Source organism: Thunnus thynnus, chromosome 5, assembly GCF_963924715.1.
Source record: "Thunnus thynnus chromosome 5, fThuThy2.1, whole genome shotgun sequence".
Lineage (NCBI taxonomy): Eukaryota > Metazoa > Chordata > Actinopteri > Scombriformes > Scombridae > Thunnus > Thunnus thynnus.
Window position 1 is genome coordinate 9,393,862 of NC_089521.1, and position 24,466 is coordinate 9,418,327.

Here is a 24,466-nt window from a genome sequence, read left to right on the forward strand (position 1 = left end):
CTGACAGTTGTGTCCCCCCCCCATGAGGTTCTTTAATAGTTGGTGCCCGAATTATTAATTAATAATCTATTGATGTCATAATTCATAATTATCTATGATAATTATGAATTTTAATTATCTATGATAATGAATGAATTATTGAATTATTGCTAATAACCAAACACACTCCTACCAGTCCCAACACACGGTCACCACCCCTCTGCACAGATTTGGATTTTATGTGTTAAAAAACTGACAAAAATGGCAATGAGCTGTAATTATAGATCCAGCCTTCAGCAGCCTACTATTATGACAATGCCCATGAATTGCTACACTCCATAGTGTGAGTATTTGAGTTTGTGCACATAAGTATAGAGGTCAGGAAGGTGTCTAGAGAGGCTCACAGGTAAACAAGAATGTTGTCACAGCTCAGAGAAACTGTAGCTTTTGATATGTCATTATGAATATATTTAACATGTTCACAACTAATAGAAAATATGAGATTTGAATAGCTGTCAAAGAAGGTTACACCCCAGTAAGTCTGAAAGAATATAGACTCAGAATGTAAAAAGACAATAACTCTTCCTCAGTGCTCACTTGGAGTTGATGTGTTTGATCCATTTGTAAAAATAGAAGCGCATCTGTTTGGAGAGACAGATGAGTGACGGACATCTAAAACACTCCAGAAATGTTTTTAAAAAGTATTGGCAGTGGTGGATTGCCCCTTAGCCAATTCCAGTCAATATTTTCCAAAGTTACCATCCTTTTAGTCAGAGGTTCCCTCTTTATGTTTGTCAGGTCTAAGTGTATATTCTTTACTGTTCTGGGGCAACGGGTTTCTCCCTTGTAGTTACATAACCGCCGTGTCCTGGGCATGTCTGCTAACCCTAACCCAGGAACAAAGCCCAGGAGTGGTGAGTTTCTCTCTATAGTGTTGTGTCAGGTTCCCTCCAAAGTGTAATGTATGTTAGTAATCGGTGAAGAGGGAAGAACACAAACATTTCAAGAGTTTGAGCAAACATCTGTTGTCATTCCCTGTTGTGCAGTACAAATCCACGTAAGTAGCTGCTACTTGATGTGGAATTGATGTGTGCTAGTGCTGATGTGCTCCTTCCTCTTCCTGGTCCTCAGTCCTCTGGCTCTGTGGGAACACAGCCACACTTTGCTTGGTTTGATTGTGAAATGTTCCTGGACTTGAATAAAGGGAAAGGCAACCCAGCGAGATCAATTGCGGATGTGTATGTGTGTTTGTGCGTGTCTGTCTGTCTATTTGTCTAGAACTGAGATATAGATTTTGCCTTCTAATGGGCTCGCTTAAATTGTGTCTGTAGATAGGCTCTGCATGCATTTCTCTTAGGGGTGTAACGGTTCTGAAACCGAATCCACAACGTGGTTACGCTGTAGGTGCAGCCTGTTGACTCTCATTACATTACTAGTGTAATAAAACTCACACAACCCCCGTGAAATGACTGCTTCCAATAAAGGCCTGGTACCCGCTGCAGTTCAGGTAAATAAAGGCCCTGGTCACTATTAGAGGAAATATGGCAATTTGTTTACTTAGTTAATATGTAGACTGGTCCTCAGCTAAATTTTACAAAAACGACTATCCAACATTCACACCTACTTCCCACAGTAATTTGACCCCTTTTCAGAAGAGTCTGAAATTGTGTGCCATTATCTCCATATTTAAACGATTATCGCACCCCCTTTCCATTGTTAAGTTTTATTGCTACACAGATTGAATGATCTAAAATGGCATAACTGTAACACTTTGCATTGTAAAGTAATGGACGGCACAGGACACTGGACAGATGTGCATTTATGTTTCTAAAGAAACACCCTCACTTTATGTCAGTTTAAACCTCCAACAGGTCTACAGTCTGTTGTACCCTTTCTGTATCACACACTCCGCTCCTCTACTGAAATCTGCATACACCTCTTATTGGGTCACCATGCAGTTCAGGGGAACCAATCAGATGAGTCCAGTGAATGATTAATTTATCCTAATTGGTGGATGACGAGGAGTATTTGGAACTGGTGCCCCAGCGGGATGGCCCCACCACCTCTACTCCCCAGCGAATGCCACCCCCGTTTGATCTGCACTAATCTAATTAACACTTTAACAGGAACACCTGGGCTCTTCACTGGAGGATCTGTGACTGCTGCCGTGCACACATACACATACGCACGGCATGCATACACGTGCATGCATGCTTCCCAGATGGGCCTTTGATAGCTCTGACGGTGACAGGCGCAGAATGATGATTGCACTTAACTCAAACACTCTCTCACACTCAGAGACACACATAACGACAGTTGTACACATCTGCACACACACATACAAAATGTATGTTCCGCTCGTGGTGTGGGGGTATGTGGTAATGGGGGACTATTTCAGTCCCCAATATACATCTAACTGCTCACTAAATGACGCAATTAGACTGTGGTCTGATGGTGCACCTGATTAGATTAGCCCCAGCTTGCGCTTTCTGCTCCAACTCACTGCAGCCTTAAACCCAACCTTGACCCCAATTAGCCCCACACTCATCAGAGAGAGCTGAGGGACACCGGTGCTGCAGCAGCTTATCATCCTGCTACTAATTGGCCTGATGAGGCGGGATAAATATGGTCAATGCTGCAATGCAAGCCCGCTCTCCACCACCACTACCACCACCGATCAATACATACACAGTAAAACTAAAAGAATAAGGAAATGAGAGAAAGGACAAGAGATGTGGTGAGGGAGGGACAACAGATGTTAGCAATTTTATTGTTTTTTTGCATCACAATTTTACTGCCGTCACACCAAATAATAATCAGTCCTATTTATTCAGCATTACATGTTTTATCAAGTCAATAAAAGTGTGTTAAAGCTTACTACCAATCAGAACAATACAAAGCTGTGGGATAAATCTGTATTAGTTGTCAATCAGGATGGGTCAAGATGCCTCAGCCATCAACACCATCCTGTCCTGGGTTAAACACGGGTTAGATGCTGTGCAACTGCAGTTGAAATGCGTCTCTATTAAAAATGGAAATTTATTTTAACATTATTGATGTTTAAAAAACTCTTAACCATCTCCATGACTCATATAAAAAAGAGTGAGAGAGAGCATGCAGAGAAAACTGATATTGACACTGACTATGTGATGATAATGTAACATAATTATGTGTAATTCTATGGTTTAGCAGTGATGTGTATCAGTGGCGGCTGGTGACTCAAAAAATTGAGTTCCGGAGGACCGAAGGAAAAACAACTCACAGCCTCACGTTACATACAGAAAAGCCAGAAATGAGAATCTATTGTGGAAGTTATTGAAAACAATTTGTAATGGTTGTGCCCTGCGGGGGGAATGAGGGTAAGATGAAATCCTACACACTTGACTATAAAGTCTATTTCACTGAGTCTTTAACAGCTTGCTTTGTTAATTTGGCACCTTTTGTATGAACAAAAAATAAATAAAAAATCTAGATCATCTTAAAAGAAAAAGAAAACTATCTAATTGTGCCAACTGCTACAACATTATTTATAATAATAATATTAATATAGATGATCTACAACAGAAAATATTCTTCCTCTATATCAAATATATTAAAATGATGCTAAATAGCTACCGAGTGCTCGATTAAAAAAAGGGAAACATAAATCCAAAAAAAAGTTAATTTGGAACTTATAAACTAAATAAAATGTAATTTTTTAGAGATGTGTTTAAAAGTAGTTCACGCTTTGCACATTACAATTTCTTTGCTAATATGCTACTGTATGAAATATGAATCTATATCGCTTTACTGCGTACAGTGGTAGAGGATTGAAGATGAAATTTGGACCAATGCAATGTCAATATTGTAATCTGATTCTTGATTGGTTAGTGAGGACGTCCTCCCTTGCAACATCATTTTATGTGAATGAATAAAAATAAAGTACATTAATATTAGAGATCCTGCTCTAAGGAGGACAGCAGGAGCCCGTCCTCCTCTGCTCTCCTCTCACCGCGTCACACACACTGTACTTCCCCTCTTTCCTGCCCTGCAGGTGTCGCTGTTGAAGCATTTTAATCAAAATTACAATAATGGATTTTTACCATAGAGTAGAGAAAAAATGTTCTATAAATGATACTGAGATTTGATAATGGTTTATTTCAACCAATTACTCTTTTTTTATATTTTGATATCCCTCTTGCCTCTCAAAAATAGGGGAGGAGAAACCTCCTCTGCCTCTATGGACGAGCCTCCTCTGATGTGTATGGAGCTACAGTTTTACACTTGAGACTCTCTGAACAGTGTCAACCAGAGAATAACCTGTGGCAGGTTCATAAGTGTCCAGTGCAGGCTGAGTGCACTTTTAGTAGACTCAAATCATATGTGTCACCTGTATACGTGCAGTGGAAATTTATTTAGGTGCCGTACATCTCTTTCTGTACAAGCAACTGACTGCAACAAACAGTGAATAAGATCTAAAAAAAGGACTTTTTTAAACTGATCATACCAGCTTTAGACACACATATAGTCAGCTGCAGAATAAAAAAGCATCATTGATAAGAGCGAAAGCATGGCAAGACTCTTTTTTCTTTTTTTTTTCCAAAAAGTAACAGTTGGATGACAAACAACAGCTCAGATGTAATTCTCCACAGTGTGTTAGACAACATAACTCATCAAATGTTGAAGCAGATGGGCTACAGCAGATGTAATTTTGACTCCTGTCGAAGAGAAAGATGATAAAAACCAAAGTGAGCACAAAGTTGATGATTTATAAGTGAAAAACAACACAAGGCTGGACCGTGTTTTTCTTGTGACTTGCTGATGGATAAATCCGAATTTGGCTTAAATTTATAATATTTTTATCCCAACACATAAGACATGGGAGGGTTTCCCTCACCCTGAACAATTTCATAGCCAATATATGCTTGAATGAAAGGTTCTGACTCTGAAAGCCGTCACTGCCTTCAATAAGGATGTATGCAAAACTGCGCAGCAACATGTTAGCAACATGGTCAAATACCCAATTTAGTAATTTAATCCACAGAGGGTTTTTCATTTGCATTACAAAAAAAAAACATGGATATCTGCCTTACGTCTCTGACCACATGCTATTGGAGGATATCTCTTGTGCCGTATTGATTTCTGAGACCATCCATCCATCTTTTATAGCAGGTATTTGTCCTTGTCAGGGTCTCGGGGGACTAGAGACAATCCCAGCATACATTTGGCCTAAGGCAGAAAAATACTCTGGACAGGTTGCCAGTCTATCGCAGGGTATTTACTGTATGTTGCAGGCTACTAATGAGATCAAATTTACCCCTACCCAGAGTATCCTGTATGTTGGATCAATATGTCAGTCTTTCCAGAGTTATAAGTGTTCAGGGACGGCTGAGAGCTGATGGATACTTTCAGCAAGAAACTGTACCATCTCAGTAAACACATGTCAGTCTCCTTATCTGAGCATTACACAGCACCTTTACAATGACATGTATATGTGGTTAAAAAAGCTAAATGGACTGGAGCATTTCTGGTACCCTGTTCAATACATGCCTTGAGGAATTCATGTTGTACTCAAGGCAAAAGGGACTCCAATAGCATACATCTAAATACAAGGAAAACAAAGGAAGAAAGAAAAAGACTTTATCTTCCAAAAAATGAATAAATAAAAATAAAAATCTGTGCAACTGCAGTCACAAAAGCTTAGGTTAGAAGAAGTTGAGGATGAGAGATGAAATCAGTGGAGAGAAGAAAGTAAAAGAAAGAGAGAAATATAGAACTACAGAGCACACTTGACAATCCTTTGAGCATCAGCCGTGGGGGAAAACTGGGACATGTTTCACTTGAATGCATGTTGAATTGCTCTCTGTGTTGCAGAGTTTCTCTCCAGCTGAATCATTTGAACTATTCATTTTGTTCTCTGTAGAGAAGGACTGGAATCATCGTAGCCTGACACTTGTGCTTGTCAAGTTCATACTTCCAAAGTAGTATTTACTGTGCGTATAGATCTTCTGCTGTAGTAAGACACACACATGGTAATCCTGCCACAATGGCTCATTAAATTTCTTTTTTTTTTTTATTTTATAAGGGGTGTGTGTTGTCCGTGCGCAATCTAGATTATTTAGTGAACCCACCGGGGGAAGATTCAGCAAACTATGCTTTGATTTAATCAAACAAGGATACAATTAGATCAGAATTCTTTCAGCAATCATTTGATACATTATCCTATGTTATGATTTGATATGATTCCATTCAGTTACCTCGGGAGGCAGCTGGATTCAGGAGATCTTGCGAGAATCCATCTTGTCAGGCTCCAAGTTATGCGCTTGTGTCTGAAACACCAGTGGTTCGGACCTATTAGTGTCCTGTGAGGATTCTCGCATGATCCTGTGATCTCGCAAATCCAGCTGCCTCGCAAGGTAAGATGGTGATAGACAGATGGTTCATCCAATCAACTGCCAAGTATTTTTTGAAAGTGCCTGCCTTTTTCCAAACAGTTTACAAGAACGACTTCTCAGATGGTTCTGTGTAACAAACCATCTGGCGTGTCAATTTACCCGTTCAGTTGGCTTTGGAACAATGGTTTTATACCCCTACGATAAACTGGCAGATGAGAGACTACATAATAAACAATGGATTACAAGAATGGGACTTTCAAGACTTTCTGCACTGCATCCACCCCTCATCTGCATTCTGAACGTTATTTACCATCATTGCCCCCATATATTAAAGGGATAATTCACCGATTTAACACTTTAATCCTTGCATTACACAGCAAAGTGTAGTGCATGAGAAAGAACCATCTCAATATATCCTGTGAGTGTGTAGTGAGGAATCCCAGCCAATTACTGCAAAAAGGTGTTATTTTGAAACAACAAGCTGAAAGTGGAGCACATTTTTTTCATGTTTTCAAGTTTCCCACACACATCTGCTCAAGGAGGTCATTTTGAAAAGTGGGCTTCACTTCTCCAGAGGAGAAAGTGAGTAAAACTCAAGGTTTATTTTCATAAAGACAATCAGTAACTGCTTGCTCTGGTATCTCCATAGAATAGATAATAGACAACCACATTATTGTGGAGTTTATGGCTGACACTCAAAATACAGCTATAATGTATTTCAGTCTGCAGCTGAAGAGCTACTGCCAAGAGAAGCCAAAGAGCAGTACCAGAAACAGGAAAGTGGGCAGCAAGACAGGCAGCTCTACTATCTGTGAAGGAGGGCTAGAAAGCAACAGGCTTATACTGACTGTCAGTGTCTGCAGCAGAGTTCTGGTGTGTCAGAGAGAGCCCCCTAGCCGCAATATTTTTTGACTTTGGAAATCTTTTAGATAACACTAAGCTACACTCTCTGTACCCAAACAGAACAAACTCCTCCCAGCACTCCTGTCATGGCTGCTGACTGAACTGCTCTCGCTCAAAGCTGGACCAAATTGTTGTCCCTATTAGTCACTTAGACAGATAAAGATTGGAAAATAGGAACTAGGTTGGAAAATACTGACGTTTCCCTCTAGGTAAGACTACTGCTGGCTCACCACGTAGCCATAGCGTTGCCTTCATTGCCAACACAATAAACATTTCCTCTTGTAAGTAACATGATATAATTGGCAACAAACCTGCCTGTTTGTGTCACAGCACTGATTAGCGTACAGTGCCTCGGTCAGATAAATCTAACTGAATATCAAGAGCTACACGAGGTAAGGCACAGGAGGATTTGTAGCTTTTGGTAGTTTTACAGCACTGCTCGACAAAATTTGAAAGGCATTTAAGATGATTAATTTGTTTCTTAAAGCCTTGGGCTTGCTTCCTGAAAGAATATTAGAAATGGCACTTCTGTCAAATCCATGAAATTATGTTCTAGTCATTTTGGATCTTGTCCCATTTACATATTTAATCTTCCACACAGTTACTTTGCTGGAGAAAAATCTATTATTGTAGTGCTTTTCAGTCCCCCTAGGTGATAGAGTTGAAACTGGGAGTCATGTGTCACACAACTATGTTTTATGTTTTGTTTTGTCTTTCTCACTGAGTGAGTTCAGCAGTTGGTGTGACAAAATTTATTGTTATTTAGATTTCTGATGAACTCACAGCAATTGTATGTAAAACAGACTGCATTAGTATCCCAGAGAGAGTCTTTGAGCTGAATCAGAGCTGTGTATTAAATCATTAAAATGAGAAATAGAAGTTAAATCCTGCTACTACAGTTTGTTTTGTGGTTTACATAGTGTTTATACAATACTCTGTTCCGAAGAGCTGTCTGCAAACCCTGATACTGTTTGCAATTTTACACTAATACTGACATTGAGATAATATACAACTTCCATGATGACTGCTTCTTGTAGTTTGTGTTTCTAGTCTTCAAATGAAAGACTTTTAACTGGTGAGCATCACCAAGTAACATGTATACAAAGAAGTTTTTGCAGGATTTGTCAGGTATTATTGCTTTTGTGTGACTGATAGTGAACAAGAAATATCCAAGAAACGCCTTAGGTTTAAAAGCTTGACCAATCCTCTCTGAGTCATGTATTGTCTTTTTTTGGAGCAGTGATGTCCCCGGGGGGATAGATGGCATATCTCTGCTCCCAGTTTGAAAAATGGTCTTTGTGGAACCATGACACTGTGAGAAAATAGAATCAAGCAGCAGAGGTTCGTTCCTGCAATATAATGCTGTATCAGTGTGTTTAGCATCAAGGCTGGATCATCTCATTCTTACAGTCGATTAACTGCTCTCTCATTTGTATGCGGCGAGGTTAGTTATAAATGATGGAGGCTGAAGTCAAGATAATAGCCTGTGAATTCTACCAATGAGATTTCAGGTAAACCCTGTGCAGTAAAATGGTCTAGCTGTAAGATCACACGTAAAGCACGCTTGCTGCTCTACATGTTTATTAAACTGATGTACTACAGATTCATTCTCACTCATCTATAATAACAGGAAAATCTCAATATTGAGATTAATAATTTATTTATAATATTACCTCTCTTTGAACTTTTCAAAGCTAAATGCTGCATCAGTCAGTAGAGACATGGTTACATGGTCAATCTGGAGGGACATGCCTAAGGCTGTAGTTGCAAGCTGGGTGTGAAAAGTTTAAAATGCAAATCATTTTTAAAAAAATCAATAAATCCTAATTTCAAAAGAGATAGCGACAAGTGAAAAGATGTTGTTAAACACTATGTCAACCATTTTGAAACACAGCCTTTTAAGATAGAAAAAAATATTACTCATTATACAGAGAAGATTGTTTTTTTAATGTCAGGTGTGGAAAATGGACCTTTGGGCATTTCACAGCTGACAACCTTTTACATCATGCTCCTTCTGTTCTGCACATGTAAGACTTAAGAATAATTAATGTCCTATCATTTATTTTTCATTTAATATTTCTTTGAGTTCAATTTGAGGACTCCGTGGCTAAATGGAAAACTGCCCTTGCAGTCTCATGCAATGATTCTTTTCTTTAAACTCTCCTCAACACAGGTTTTTAAATTCATTCATTTTAAGTCATTAAGAGATTTGAGGCCTTTGCTCTTTTCCCATTCAAACTCACATACTGATTGATGTAATCTCACCATAGGAACAGCAGTTATCAAAATTTCAGTTTAGAATTGTACTTAAGAAAGGATATATATATATATATAGATAGATAGATAGATAGATTAAACTCTGTTATCAATGTGTCACCTTCCCACTACCGCCTGCATATTCCTCTTGCTCTCTCCGCCAGTGGAATGCTAACCATGCTTAAGATGATGAAAGAAATAGATCACTTGCGTAGGTTGCAGTGGCCCAGATAAGGGGCCTCACGTGGCTGCCGTCCTACTGCAATTAACTATTGTCAAAGTGATTAATCATATATCTATAGAGGTGGAGTGCAGGAGGCTGCCAGCGACCTGTGAGGTGAAGTGGAACTAAAACGTTTGAGAGAGAGAGAGAGAGAGACTAAGTTTGGAGTCTAATAATTGTCAGAAATTACTTTATTAATACATATGCATTACTAAATTGAACATGAGACTCTGTCTTTAACACTGACATGGCAGCAGTAGCAGGAGTTACAAAATATCAAACACACACCGTGACTAGCGTACCTTGAATTGAGTTATTATGGCTGGAATCAACCACACATTCACAAACGCACACACCTACTGTGCACCACAGAATCAACCCCCTGTACAATACTTGAAAGGGAAAACGCTTGTGATCCCAGCTGTAAACTGGTTTTACTCCAGTCGATCTGAGATCTGCATCTTGCTGAGTGTTTCTTATAATTTGGCTTGCATCCCACTAAGCACAGCAAAGCAGACAGCACGCCATTACCTAATGAGATGTCTACTCTACTGTCTAGCCATACCCCCCACTTAAAGTTCTGAGCATTTGGCAACAGGACAGGTATATTTAAGATCAAAGAGGTGAAATTGGGGGAAAAAAGTGCATAGCTAGTTTGATATAATATTCATATCCTCTGGGATATCAGTCAAGATACTTTTGTATTTTTCATCTGTTTCTGCTTTTACCTGAGCAATGCTGACAGAAAACAGGTCAACTGATGCTTTCAGTCCTACATCTTCATAAAGATTAGTATAACAGTTCCCCATACATCACAGGAATACAAAGGCAAAGAGTATGAATGGGCTTTGACAATGATGGATGTAAACACCTGAAGCAACAGTCTCAAGAGATGCATCCCAAAAACTCATACATTTGTGTGTATTTTTCTTATACCCAAACAAATGTCTACACCAAGAATGAAAAGCAGAAAATAGAGCTTAATTAAAGAGGGAACAGACCCAATTCTAGGACCTCTGAATATACAGTTTAGTAGTCGCATAATGAGACTGTCTTTTCAATGCCAAGGACAAAAGAAAATGTATGAATTGTAGAGAAAAAGAGCTCTCCACCAGGAAAAAAAAGGTGGAGGGGAAGAGGGATGAAGCAGATGAAGGTGTAAAGGTAAGAGGAATAATGTTGCTCTTGTAGAAATACTGTCACTAGTGGGTTTTCATATAACTCCAGTTGGACTTTTTTCTAAGCCTTTTTATGTCTGTCATCATTTCTCTAAGCATTTGAAAAGAGGCCTGAAGAATAGCCAGTGGCTTGGTGCTGACAGCGAGCACTAGTGAAGGGCCAGGGGAGAACAAAGAACCCACTGCCAATTTGATTATAATATCACACCTATTCAGAGAGTTAATGTGGTGTCTCAGATGTCAGGCCGCTGTCTTTCTCTCTTATTCTGTTCTTTTCCTTTCCTCACTTATCCCTCTCCAGTCCTCTCTCTCTCTCTTACTCTCATCCTCTCCCTTGCTTTGTGCCAGAGATCAGCCCTTACTCGAGGGGCTTTGATGAAATCCTTTCAAGGCAGAATGTGACGGTCTGAAATGTCATTCTCAGATCAGATGTCTCTGAAACAAGGCCTGTCATATCATTTGAAACGCTCGACTTCATTAGCTCTTTGTTCAGTTTCACGTCAGCTTTCACAAACACAATCGCTCAATGAAATCACTTGTGGCTTCCTAGTTTTTCTCCCACTTATATTTTACAAAGAAAATTATACTGCACATTGGGAAAAAAAGGCAGTGCTATTCTTAAAGTGGATACAGGGATTTCTGTCACTCTGAGTGCAAGAGTTCACCAAAGATCACATTCGATTTCGATGATGCAAAGGTGACGAAGGTTATGCTGCCTTTACTCAGTCAATCAACACCAGTGTGCACATTGTTAAACTTTTTCCACATACCACATTCAACAGTAAACTCTGCAGGGCTGTGTGCTGTGGCTGAGATCAGTGTTGCCACTTTGATAGAGGCTGGCTGGATCGCCATGAAAATTGGTACGGGCATTTATGATCCCCAGAGGATTAATGCTAATGACTTTGATGATCCTCTGATGTTAGTGCCACCAACAAGTTACAAGTTTCACTTAACTTTTCATGTAGTGCCATCATCATGTCATTTTTTATTTTTTTATTTTATTTATTTAAATACCTGCAAAATGAATCCCATCAGTCTCAGCTATACTTTCTGTTGTGCTAATTGGCAAATGTTAGCATGCTAACGCACTAAACTAAGATGGTAACATGGTAAACATACTGGCTTGACATCTTCATGTTAGCATTGTTATTGTGAGGATGATAACATGCTGACATTAGCATTTAGCTCACAGGACAGCTAATTTAGGCTATTACTTTACAAATTTTATTCATTTTTAATTATATCTGGCTTGAAATTATTTATTTTGATACCATACCATGATATAATATAGTCCCAAAATTATCCCACTTTACGTTAATAAGTGATAATATCTTTTGACTACTCCTCTGGTATTAAGAAAAATTACTGGGAGCAAATGAATAAACATGTTAAAACTACAGTATGGAGAGACACAGAATAGATAAAGCTGGAGTATGAGCTTGACCACCAATGTTTTATGTAGACGTGAACATGCTGCCGTCCATCAGATTTTTTTTTCTACAAAATCCCACAAGAGAAAAAGCAAAATGTTAACTTTTCAGTTGTCTATAACATCACTGCCGCTTGCAAAGTCTAATCAAGTGTTTCCAGGCAAATTAAAAAGAGGCTGAAAAATGAAGGGGCTGACTGAGACGAGTATCTCAATCAACACTATGCCAGTAGAAGTTTTCTGACACCTGGAGGGAAAATTCCCCGTTGCTGTAACTCTAGCCCAGAGTGAATGTGAACATCTTTTCTTGGCCAGGTACTGCCAGGGAGTTTATAATTGAGTTGAGACTCAGGAAATACTCATTAAGACGTTGTCAGTTGCCAGAGGAGGCCACGCTCAATGTGTTTAGACACCACTGAGACTGCAGGTATCCCAGAGCCCTGCTCTTCTCCAGCTGGAGGGCTAAAGTGTATGTCTGTGTGCAGGTGTGTGTGTATGTGTGTGAGTGCTTAGAGTTGGCATGTGTGTGTATATGTGTGATTGTGTGCATGAGTTTAATAAACTCACAGGTCCGTGGAGCACCATCTGCCTGCACAGTGTTTGATCGAGCAGGAGCTGGTTGTGAGGGACACCTCTGTCACCCACTATGTGTGACAAACTATTGATAGAAACACCTGTTTATTGTCTTCCTCTTTCCACAATCTCCCTTGGAGCAGCTGCTTGAATGGATGGAGTTTACAACAGGAGGCGGCACTAGCCTCTAGGCTGGTAATTTCTTCTGTATAGAAAGTCCCCAGTAAATAAAAACGGGCAGTTAAATGCATTCAAATGGTGTCGTGTCCTGGTTTAGTTAATTTGACATTTATAGGATTTTATGTTACGTGTAACTTTACCTTCCATGGTCTACTCTTGATCAATAAAATGAAAATTCAGTTTCAACACTCAAGATGTCTAAGTGTCCACACATTATGTTGCACCTAACCTCAATACGTCATTTCAGTGAATAATCTTTGATTCTGTCTAAACTCTAGTTGATGTGATAATTAAAATGAGCCTGAAGGTGTCTGGCCATTGATCGTTTGATCTCCCCCCGCCTGCCTCAGATGAAATTGATTAGAGCAATATCTATGATGAGGACAGAACCAACCCGTTCTCATTCCCATGTCCTCAAATACCACCGCTTTGTCACGCGGTCAGCATCTAATACTGACGCACCAGGCTTTCAATTTACTCCTATGAAACCCATCTGTGTCATTATTAGATGCATTTTTCAACATGTAGTATAACGGCAGTTAGTGAAATTCCAGTTGGAAGTGTCTTTCATGCCAGCAACAACCGTTATAAATCACTGTTAAAAAATAATGGTGTGAAAATACTGTGCTTACTGTCTGGTTAGGTTTTATGCACAAAAACCAGTTGGTAAATTTTAGGAAAAGATCAGGGTTTGGGTTAAAATGATCACTTGAAACATGGTTTCTACTTCTTTAAATTTACACATCCTTCATTGTCATGGCAACAGTAAACACCACGTCTATCGTTGTTGCGGTTTTATAAAAATGTCCCAACTTGCGGTTGGAAATGGAGGAAATGTCCTCCTGGGTTTGTCTTAACTGTATAAACTTAATAAAGGAACAATAAACAGAGTCCAAAAGTCCAAATTTCTCAATTTAAATTTATTGGGGGTTTTTTAGAACATTTTGTTGTATCACACTACACAAAATAAAACCCCTCCCTACCTCCCTCTCCCCTCACAAACAAAGAAAGAGTTGAATCTCACTCAATTGCCCCTACTGTCAAGATGGTGGCGAAGCTAACGAGATTTATTCATCTCGTATCGTGCCTAACTTTAGTGGACCAGACTTACATCTGGTGGAGTTAATAATCAGAGTGTATGTAGTGAATAGCAACGTATATTCAAATGCAAGAGATGAACGCTCTTGACAATTATAAAGTAATTTTATCATTGCCATCTGTGATCTGAAATCACAAATAATGTAGCACTAATATCATTTTACTACAGAACTTACTGCATATATCCAACTAGGCAACATTGTAAAAAAAAAAATGACATGAAGTCCAAATTAATTTTTCCCTTGCTGACAAAACACTTTTGCAAGGAGCTGGAACAGCCGTCTAATGTAACTACACTGTAAAACAGGCTCATCTGGAGCAGTACCTTAGTTGGCTATCAACTGGCCTATAAATGCCCTCCTATAGGCATTTCAGTTAGTGTGTTAAACAAGGGCCTAATGAAAAGTCTGTCTTCTCTTTATGATGTTATTGCAAAAACAAAACAAGGAAAAGTTAAGCATATAATAACATTTTAGATCATTTTGTTGTGTTTTTTCTTCTGATTCTGTGTGTGTGTGCACTCTGGTGTACTAATGTGTGTGTGACAGCTCCCCCCTGTTTTGTTCCAGGGGTCAGTGAGAGGAGTAGACATGCACTCAGAGCAGAGGTGAATCTACAATGCAGGCGAGAGCTCCAGCAGCATTTTCAGTGAGACAGATGGATGAAGTTTATTCAGCATGTGACAGTTAACACCCCCAGTAGGGAGAAAACACTGAAGCAGATAAATAAATGTTGGATTTACAGCCCCTACCTTCTTTTATTTATTCACTAGAATCAACATTTCTATTAGGCATGACTTATGGCAACAAATTATTGCTGTTATGATCATTAAGAACGCAATCCTCTCACTGTATAAACTATATTTCTCAAATATTGTTACATAAATTTTTATATAGATGCTGGCAGGCCAGTTAATGGATTACATATCTAAGGACAGATGCCTCAGCAGACCTAGTTTGCATAGGAACATAGAATCATAAGACTTCGTTTTGTTTTGTAAGCATGACTTGACATTGGTTGAATTTGGGTTTCATTAACGTTCAGCTTGTTATTTTATCTCTAATACTCAATGACAACAAAAATAACTAAAAACAGGTGTGAAGATTCTTAAAGCACAGCAGAGGCCCTAAGTGAACACTATGATTTTACACATTATGTGGAGGAAAATATTTGTCATTTCAGACAGGGCCTAGAAACCTTGATCTTTGATGCCTCAAATTATTGTGGAAAATGTGTGTAAAAAAACAACTTTGAGCCTTTGGGAATCTTTAAAATGGATCAGTGTAATACCTTGCATAATAGATCTACGCTTACACTTTGATTCTGTACTGCATAGCTTTTTTTTTTTTTTTTTTTTTTTCTCTCTTTATCACCACACTATCTGTACTTAGATGTATGAATTTTGAAGTCCAACTGAATTAAATGACATTTGTCTACCATTATCAGCTCTGTAAATTATTTGTCTTGTGATCTCTGTCTTGTGAAACCAAAAGGGAGACCTTATTTCAATACAGCAAGTCAGAGCAATAACGTGGCATTCGATCATATGCAGGGCAGACCGTCACACTGAGCCTGATAGCATCCTGCTACACAACACAAGAACAACAGACTCAGCAACAACAACCCACATTAGCTTTCCTGCTAAAGTTTTCTTATCTAACTTACAAATATGAACACACTTCTTGTCCTACACCTTAGCATGTTGTACAAGCGACCAAACAAACCAGGACAAAAGTCTACTACTAACTTCAGCTTGCAGGCTAGATAGACAATTAGCTGCTCGGCTGCAGCACATTAAACAGCATGTAAACGTACCTGTAAATGTCACAGATTATTTGCTAGTTTGGTCCCTGCTCTTCAAAATCCCTGTTAGAAACAAACTGTGGCTTGTAGCTACAGCAGTTTGTTTACTCTGTCTCTGTTCTGTGTGGCGTGACACCAGTAGCCTGCCAGCTAATGTCAATCAGACAAGTCTCCGACATGCTCCTCCAGCTGGCTGAGACAAAAAAGAGCATTTCTAATATTTCCCCAAAGACCTTTTTTGTTCATTCTAATAATACAAAAAGTTACCAATGTATTAAAAAAACATACTGACATTGTTTGACTACAAAGATGGATGATTAAATGTGATTTCAGATGGACTTTAAAATGTGGATTCCTGACCATTCCTTAGAGATATAGTTAGAGATAAGAGTGTTTATTGGAACACTGTTATGTGAGTGTGAGTGTGCATATTTACAGAGTGCTGATTCTTTTTCAGCTGTTATCCAGTAAATGTGATGGTTGGTTCAAGCCTCCAGTGAACTATCATGAGAGCTTTCAGGCTTTTTTAAAGGGTCGTCCAGTAATGTAAAACATGGTGATAAGTGTTAGCTTTTGCTCTGAGTGGATTAATTTAATCACTCACATGGCTAATCATTCATTTAATAATGATTTTTCCATGATTCACCTCTCAAATAGATTCTCTAATATTCACAGACTTAATCGCCAAGGATATTTTACTGCAACTCTGTGACATCCACCCTCATGCATGAGCTACTGTGACCTTGATTTTTTCTTCCATACTTTAAAAGTGATTGTACTTGCATTGCCTTTGTGCCTCTCTCTTCCCTCTTCCTCCTTGGTTGCACTCTATCTAAGGTATTATTTTCTCCATTATTCTCCTTGTATCTTCCTCTCCAGACCTCCTCTCCTCTTCTTATATCCCTGCCATTTCTTTATTTAGTTCTTCTGTGGATATTTGTGTTTCTTGTGCACATCTATGTATCGCTTTTCTAACTCTGCGTCACTGTGTTTTTATTTTCTAGACACTGCCAACTACAACGTACGAGTTAGAGATTGTGGCCAAGGACATGGCAGGAAGTGAGGTTGGCCTAACGGGAACAGCCACGGCTACCATTACCATCACAGACAAGAATGACCATGCCCCTGAGTTCACACATCCACTGGTGAGAAACATCTTTTTTTTTTCTTCCTCTTTTACTTCTTCTGAACAGAGCATTTTCTTTTTATCCCCTTGTCGCTCACATGTAGTTTCTACAGAAAGTGTGTGGAAATTGTTTGTTTACCACTCCAGGGAGGTCAGAGTTCACAGTCAGTTAGAGCTGGTAGAAATACTGCACTTTGTCAAGAACATGTCAACAGGGCGGATACTTCCCAATAGCAAGCTTGAACCAAGGACTCCTGGTTGAGGAAGGGCTCTCTCATTGTGCACAACTAATTGGATTCATTTTCTGGGGCTTGTCGTGAGCAGTGTGGAGCTTTTTCTTCATCTAAAATGCACAGTCAGATCTACTTTAATGTGTTTTTAACTAACATAGTAGAGAGTATGAGACTAACGTGGAAGCATTACTGAAATGGATAGATGGACTATTCAAATGTTCACCAAATGTCAATGCAGTCGCACAACTACCCATTCATGGTGATGAGTCACCTGTTGCATGCTTACTTTACCTCACAGAACATACACCTATACATTTCATGTATTTTGTATTTACACCCACTCAAGGACTTGTCTAACCTTTATCTTTCTTATATAGAAATATTCGTGTCCTTGTCTGCTAAAGCTCAGGGGAAGCCCAGCATAGATCACGAGGTATGCATGTGTGAGCAAAGAACATATGTGGCAAATAATAACACATAATAACACATCTTGGTAACTGGTTGATGTGGGTGCACAGGCAAGATAAGGGAATCTGCGTGCAGGAGTGGGAGTAGACGTGTTGTGGTTCAGTGATGTTTTGTTTAGTCAGCAATGCCTCAAGGCATTAGTGAAAAGCTAACAGACTAAACCGCGACCTGCCAGTCGTGCTATAAAATAAAATGTACATGCACAAAAAATAGAAAATAGCACACAATAAATTGCACCTTTTGCCAGTTTGTGGCACCTCGTGATGAATTTGTCAAAAGCTGCTACCATGGCTGTTTTCTTTTCCCTCTTCATCCCTCCTTCTCACCTCTGGAGGTGAGAAAACAGAAAAAAGGAATGAGGTCTTGTAGAAAAAGACCCTCCCTGCGCCTCAAGGTGCACTTGTAACATTGAGTTGTGTGGTTCTTAATGGAAATGCCCACAGCTGTTGTCAGGTTTGGAGACACATCATGCTTTGCCCCAACCAAACCTCCCCTACAGCCCTCCCATGATGCATTGGGGTTGTCAGGGGAGCTTGTAAGGAGCGCAGCTCAGATGTGAAATGTTACAGCTCAGAGGGCTCGGCAGGGCCGTGCAGAGTGCACCATGTCCATGTCCCAGTTAATGTTCTCATTTCTCACTGGGAAGAGATCCGTTTAACAGCGTGGAGAAATGGAGCTTTTAAAAAGCAAGTGTTTGAAGGCACTAAGCTCCCTGTATAAATCCTCTACTCTCCACTCTCCCTGACCACCTCTAACCTGCCCATGAATCATCTATGACCTCTCAGATGACCGCCATCATATTGTGAGTGTGTTTGCGAATGTGTATCTGCACTGGGTTTGTGTCAGTGGGAGCTCTCGAGCTTTCACCATATAAATTATTCAACTAAATACTCAAGTCTTTTCATAGAACTTTCCAAAATCCCTTCATTCAGAAGAATCTTGAGTTGTCTTTTTTTGAAGACGCCACCTCCTGCAGACCAGATATAAGCTTTAAAAGCCTGTCTTCCAGCTTGTGAGCAGGACTCAAGCAGAGAAAGATAGAGAGAGGGAGGAAAAGATGACTAGAAAGAGTCGGACAGAAAGAATAGGGAGAGAAAAAGAACAAGCAAGCAAATAAATGCTCTGAAATTGTGTTCCTTCCTGTTATTATTCATTAAATCCACTGTAGCTGGGTTTTATGAGTTGACATTTTATTTGAATTCAGCAAACATAATCCCTATATAGGGTGCCTCTTTTTTTTCTCAGACCTACCTACCGCAGCTCTATACAAAGAGACAGCTATTCATAGTTTCTGAAGTCTGCGTTTCAAACCACCACTCGACTCCTGCATAGATCCTCAGATCAGCCAGCAGGGAATCTGTGCTCCTTTCCCTTTTTAATTCATCTCTCTGCATTGAAGTTGTTGAAGTTTTTGCTTTATGTAAAAGAATTATAAAACAAGTGAACATTATTTTGGTGCATTATGATTTTCTCTCAAATATGGTTTACTGTAGATAAGCTCTTATTAGTTGTTGTTGCTGTTGTTATGTGGTGGACTAACATGAAAATGTAAAGTCAAAAATCAACTTTCAAACCACTTCTTGCGCTGATTTCTCATTTCCCTTTTTTATTGTTAATTATTAGAAAGTTGTAAGGATTTGGAGCCACTCTATCAGTATGTTGACATCTAAGTAGGACACAGAGAATAGTAAGGTAGCCTTCATTATCCATTTGAAATGATTTCACAACTTAAAATTGAATTGAAATTTGAATTTTCCTAATATTACTGTGTATTCATTCAATTCAATTTCAGTCTGACTTGAAAGCAGCTGAAGAGTGATGCTAAATGTTGTGTTATGACCTACACTGATAATTACTGATGCAATACTGAACATATAGAGTATGCTCAAACCCTTTCATGAAAGATGTAAGAATTAGCTGAACAGTTTGCCAAACTGCCATTTCTTTCCCCCTTGGTAAGTACTTTTTAAGGATGGATGATTCAGCGTAATCTATCTTCCATTTTAAATCATAAGTTAAGATGTCCTTTCTTAGTAGGAAATTTATTACATTTGGCTACCTTCTGTGGGGGACTGGGCTCTGACTTGATTAATTTTATAGCACAGGTCTAATCTTGCTTTTATGAGGAAACAAGAAAAAAAATGATATGGAATCCCTTGGTAATTCTCTCAACTGAAAGGTTAGATATGTATGCTAACGAAGATGGATATTTCATCTGGTGAATTTTATCTGCCAATCTCAGCAAGGGTTATGTTATCCCTATATGTTTACTTTTAGTCTTAGGTGCACTGTTTCTGGGATTTTGTGCTGTGTGGGATTTGATTTTACACTTGCTCACACTGTTCAAGGGAACTTTTGTGGATATAGTTAAACTTTTGCACCAGTTAATGCTGGTATTAGAGCAGACACTGACATACACTTGTCTTCGCCCACACCCACCACCTTTTGCCCTTCACAGCTCTTGCCTTCTCTGCTATTTCACTCTTTCTTCCCTCCACACCAACATCCTGATCCCACCTTCATTTTCTTCCTCAGCACTTGCTCTCGTCGTCTCGTCTCTGCTCTGGCTCAGCTAATTCCACGCCGTGTCTGACTGGGCCTATTTCCCCCTGCTCCTCATAACAAGACCATGATGGACCTTATCATTCTTGTCACTCAAACTCCCTGACAGCCAGTCTCTGTATTTTTTTTTCTCACTCAATTTCGCGCTCTTTCTCTGTGCCTGTCTGTCTTTTTGTCTGCTTCCCCCTCTCCCTCTCTCTCTTCAGCTCCCTGCTCTCCTCTATGATGACCAGGAGAATATGCTTGCCTGCAATCCATCTGTCCCGCTGATAAAGACGTTAGCAGTGATGGGTGTAGCACCAGGCACGGGGCAGCAGGGCCCTGTCAGTGCTGGTCTGTCTTGGGGGATGGCTAACGGGTGTCATGGATTAGTCCGGGTCTTGCATGATTGCTTCACTAGCTCTGAGATACACACAGCGCTTACCCTGGGTGATACGGTGGCGCAGTTGGCCAGAAATCTCTTTCACAAAGGAGAACCAATAGGAAAGGATTTGTGCACTATATGTCAGGTTAGATGCCTGCCATAAAGGATAACATACATTTGTGTGTGTGTGTGTGTGTGTGTGTGTGTGTGTGTGTGTCTGACATAGACAAATGGAGCAGGTTAGAGTAAGGCCTGGTAAGCTATGTCCTTGAAACTTTTGCAATTTGAGCTTTAAGTTTGTTGGTCAGTTGTCAGTTTTCCTCTACATAAAGAATTTTAAGATTTGAAAAAGGGTCTCACGCTAAAGCATTTCTGATCCCCTTGTCAAATCATTTTACAAATAAACCATGTTTGTGCAATTATATTTCGTTACACAATGCTTGACCCCTACAGCAAGAGGATCTGGTGGCTCTGTTATGCTTTGGGGGGCATTTTGCTGGCTTGGTTTGGGTCCACTTGTCCTCTTAGAGGGAAGGGTCAATGCTAATCAATACAAAGTTGTTCTGAGTGATCACCTTTATCCTATGATGAAACATTTCTATCCTGGTGGGAGTGGTCTCCTCTAGGATGAAAATGCCCCAATTCACAGGGAACGAGGGGTCACTGAATGGTTTGATGAATATGAAAATGATGTGAATCATACGCTATGGCCTTCACAGTCACCAGATCTCAACCCAACTGAACACCTATGGGAAATTTTGGTCTGACGTATTAGACAGCGCTCTCCACCACCATCATCAAAACACCAAATGAGGGAATATCTTTTTGAAGAATGGTGTTCCTCAGCCTTGATTCTACAAGTCTCTGGAACACCATTCTTCAAAAAGATATTCCCTTATTTGGTGTTTTGATAATGCGAACTTGTCCAATCATTTTGTTGTTCATTACATATCTCTTGCTGTATGTTGAGCACCAGCTTTGCACAGGTTTAAATTTGAAAAGGTTAGTGTTATAAAGATTTGCATATAAAGAGAGTTATAAAGAGACTTTCTCCTCAGAGCTAGTCATGGTTAGCAGTCTAGCAGTCTAGAGAGGTAGTAATAGGGGTCCTGTGTTGAAATAATCAATGGAAACTTACTTTCATTGGGGAGAACACAGCAGAAAGTGAGTGTGGACTGTCAGACTGTCAGTTTTCCGGTAGTTTCAACATTTTCTGAGGCAGAACTATCTAGAGTGGCCGCTGGAGACGGACTGTCCAACACTATCTAATGTAATGCATCAGCTGTAACACTTGAATGGCTGTCAGTGCTTTCAAGCATGGTTATTTAATATGCTGTGTGCCTGTATCTACTGAAGTCTTTTTCCTTTTTAAAAAAAAAAATCTCAGCTGCATTGAGGGCTGTCATGTTCTGCAAAGGTAGAAAAGCTGCTTTGCTGAATGTCAGATTCATCGAAAATCTATCTTTGGAAACTGCCTGAGCAGAAGCTGTTCAAATTTAATAAAGACACAGGTAAGCTCATTAACTCTCCAGGTACACTTACTGCAGGATTAAAGATGGGGGGCGAGTAAAAAGCAAGTGGGGGGTTAGACAGAGAGGTGAGTTGCCAATCCTGTACACAGACACTGTGTATAGGATTGTCTGGCAAGATGAGTGATCACGTGCACTTGGTTTCATTTCAGCTTCATGCTGGTACAATGAAAATGGTGCCTTTTTACAGATTTTCGGTCTGTCTACACCTCGTTCTACTGAGAGTTAAGCTGCTTTTGAAAGCAGATAAAGGAAAGACAAGTGGCTGCTTGAAAACGTACACGATTCCTGTTTAACTGAGGGAGATTGCTTTCTAAATCTGACTTTTACCTCTATGACTACTACATCAGTATTTTGTTATTACACAGGGGCCCAACCTAGCAAATGAGCGCAAGAGTCCATCATCCAGACTTTTAAACCTGTTGTAAGATATATGTTAAAGGTGTTGCACCATTTTTGGATCTGTGTCATTTTAGTCTTTAGAGGACCAGAAATGTAGCAAGAAAAAAGAGATGGATTTTGAGACAGTTAAAAAAAAAAGACATTGCGAAAGTAATGGTGTGAAAGTAACTAATATGCCCAGGAAGGCAAACTTCAAATGCCTCTGTTGCAGTGCCTCCCTGCTGTTATGTGGCAATAGAGCAAATGTTGCTCAGAGGCAAAATAGTCTTGTCTCGGGAGGTTTATTGTGATGGGCTGCTGTTATGTGTGTTCCCTGTCAGTGAAAATCTTGGGGGCAACAGGGACGTGTCACAAAGTACTTTCCATTAGGACAAATGAACAGCTGCTCAACTGTCTGTCTGGCTGCCTGTCAGTGCAGCACCCAACTGCCATCTGTATTAATAACACATTGTGACAGACATCCAGGAATGAAATAAGTTGATCTCCCTCCGCCTCCGTTTGTGTGTTTGTGTGTGCACTGGCATGTGTATAATGCTGTGTCCTACCTGTAGGAATATGGCAAGCATATGTTTGTTTACTTAACTCTAATTGCATGCATGTGTCTCTGTTTATTTGTGTATACCTGTGAGAGGGAGGACAAGATGGAAAAGTTATTAAATTTGATGGTTTTTGAAAGCCAGTACCACACTCACCTTTTTCTTTCTTTTTTATACCCTCTGTGTCTATCCATTTATAAGAGCACCGCACATAACACTCAGACTAGAAGAAAATGGTCTGAGTCACTGGTTTGTAACAGGCAAACAATGCCAGCTGGCAATGAAGGACAAATTAAAAACCTGTATAAGAAATAGGAGACAATTTCCATAGTAATGTTAATGAGGCAAAGAGTGTTTATTGTTACTCGGTAAAGCTGACAGATGTGTATATTTATCTCAAGGCTTCACATCTCTTTCTCGGGCCCTTTGCCAAAATTTCAGTATTCCGTGAAAACAGGTACGTTGAATGTTCAAATGAAGGTTTTGTGGAATTATGTTGTGTTTTCAGAAGTCAACCAGCTGTTTTGCTTTTGCTTGCAGGTGTTTACTAGTCTGGGTCCTGACTGAGTCACAGAAGTTTTAGGTTAATCATTCTCACATACTGAGCACCAAATGGTACCTCACTGGTCCATTAAATGCTGATGCTGATGCCAATACTGTAAACTTCCAGTTGATTGAATGGATCGGACCAACTATAAATTTTGCTCTACTGCCAGTAATTTTCTTATTACTACCACCAATTACTGCTTACTTTTATAGGGTGATGGGAATGGCATTAGATTTGTAGGTATTTTGACAAAGTAAAATTTTGACCTGATGGTGATGCTAGATGAAATGTTAGGGGAAACACCAAAATTATTACATCACTGAATCAAATGACCAAAGTTATTACATTTCATTCATTCATTCATATAGTCTCTGTACCAAATATCAGGGCAGTCCCTCCCATAGTTGTCACAACATTTCACTCAAAACTACAAGCCCACATCCTCATGGTGGTGCTAGAGTAAAAGTCAGGAGATCACACAAGTCATTATGATGCATCACATTGGAATCACGAATGTCTGTACAAACTTTTGTGCCAATCCATCAAGTAGATGTTGAGATATTTCACTGGGTAATTGAAAACTTTGACCTGCTGATACGATGAGATGCGAAGTAAAGTGATCACCAATTATTACATTCAACCTCTGGGCACCATGAATATCTGGACCATTTGAAGACATTTTACTAAAAACCAAAAAAGT

General features: G+C 39.5%; 1 protein-coding gene across 1 annotated transcript in view; it reads left to right on the forward strand.

Moving 5' to 3' along the window:
- The window catches only part of cdh13 (cadherin 13, H-cadherin (heart)), a 353,543-nt gene that overhangs the window by 252,675 nt on the left and 76,402 nt on the right, over positions 1–24,466 (forward strand). Inside the window, exon 9 of the mRNA XM_067589068.1 lies at positions 17,004–17,144. Within this exon, the coding sequence (XP_067445169.1) occupies positions 17,004–17,144 (141 nt within the window). The remainder of the gene's footprint in view (positions 1–17,003; positions 17,145–24,466) is intronic.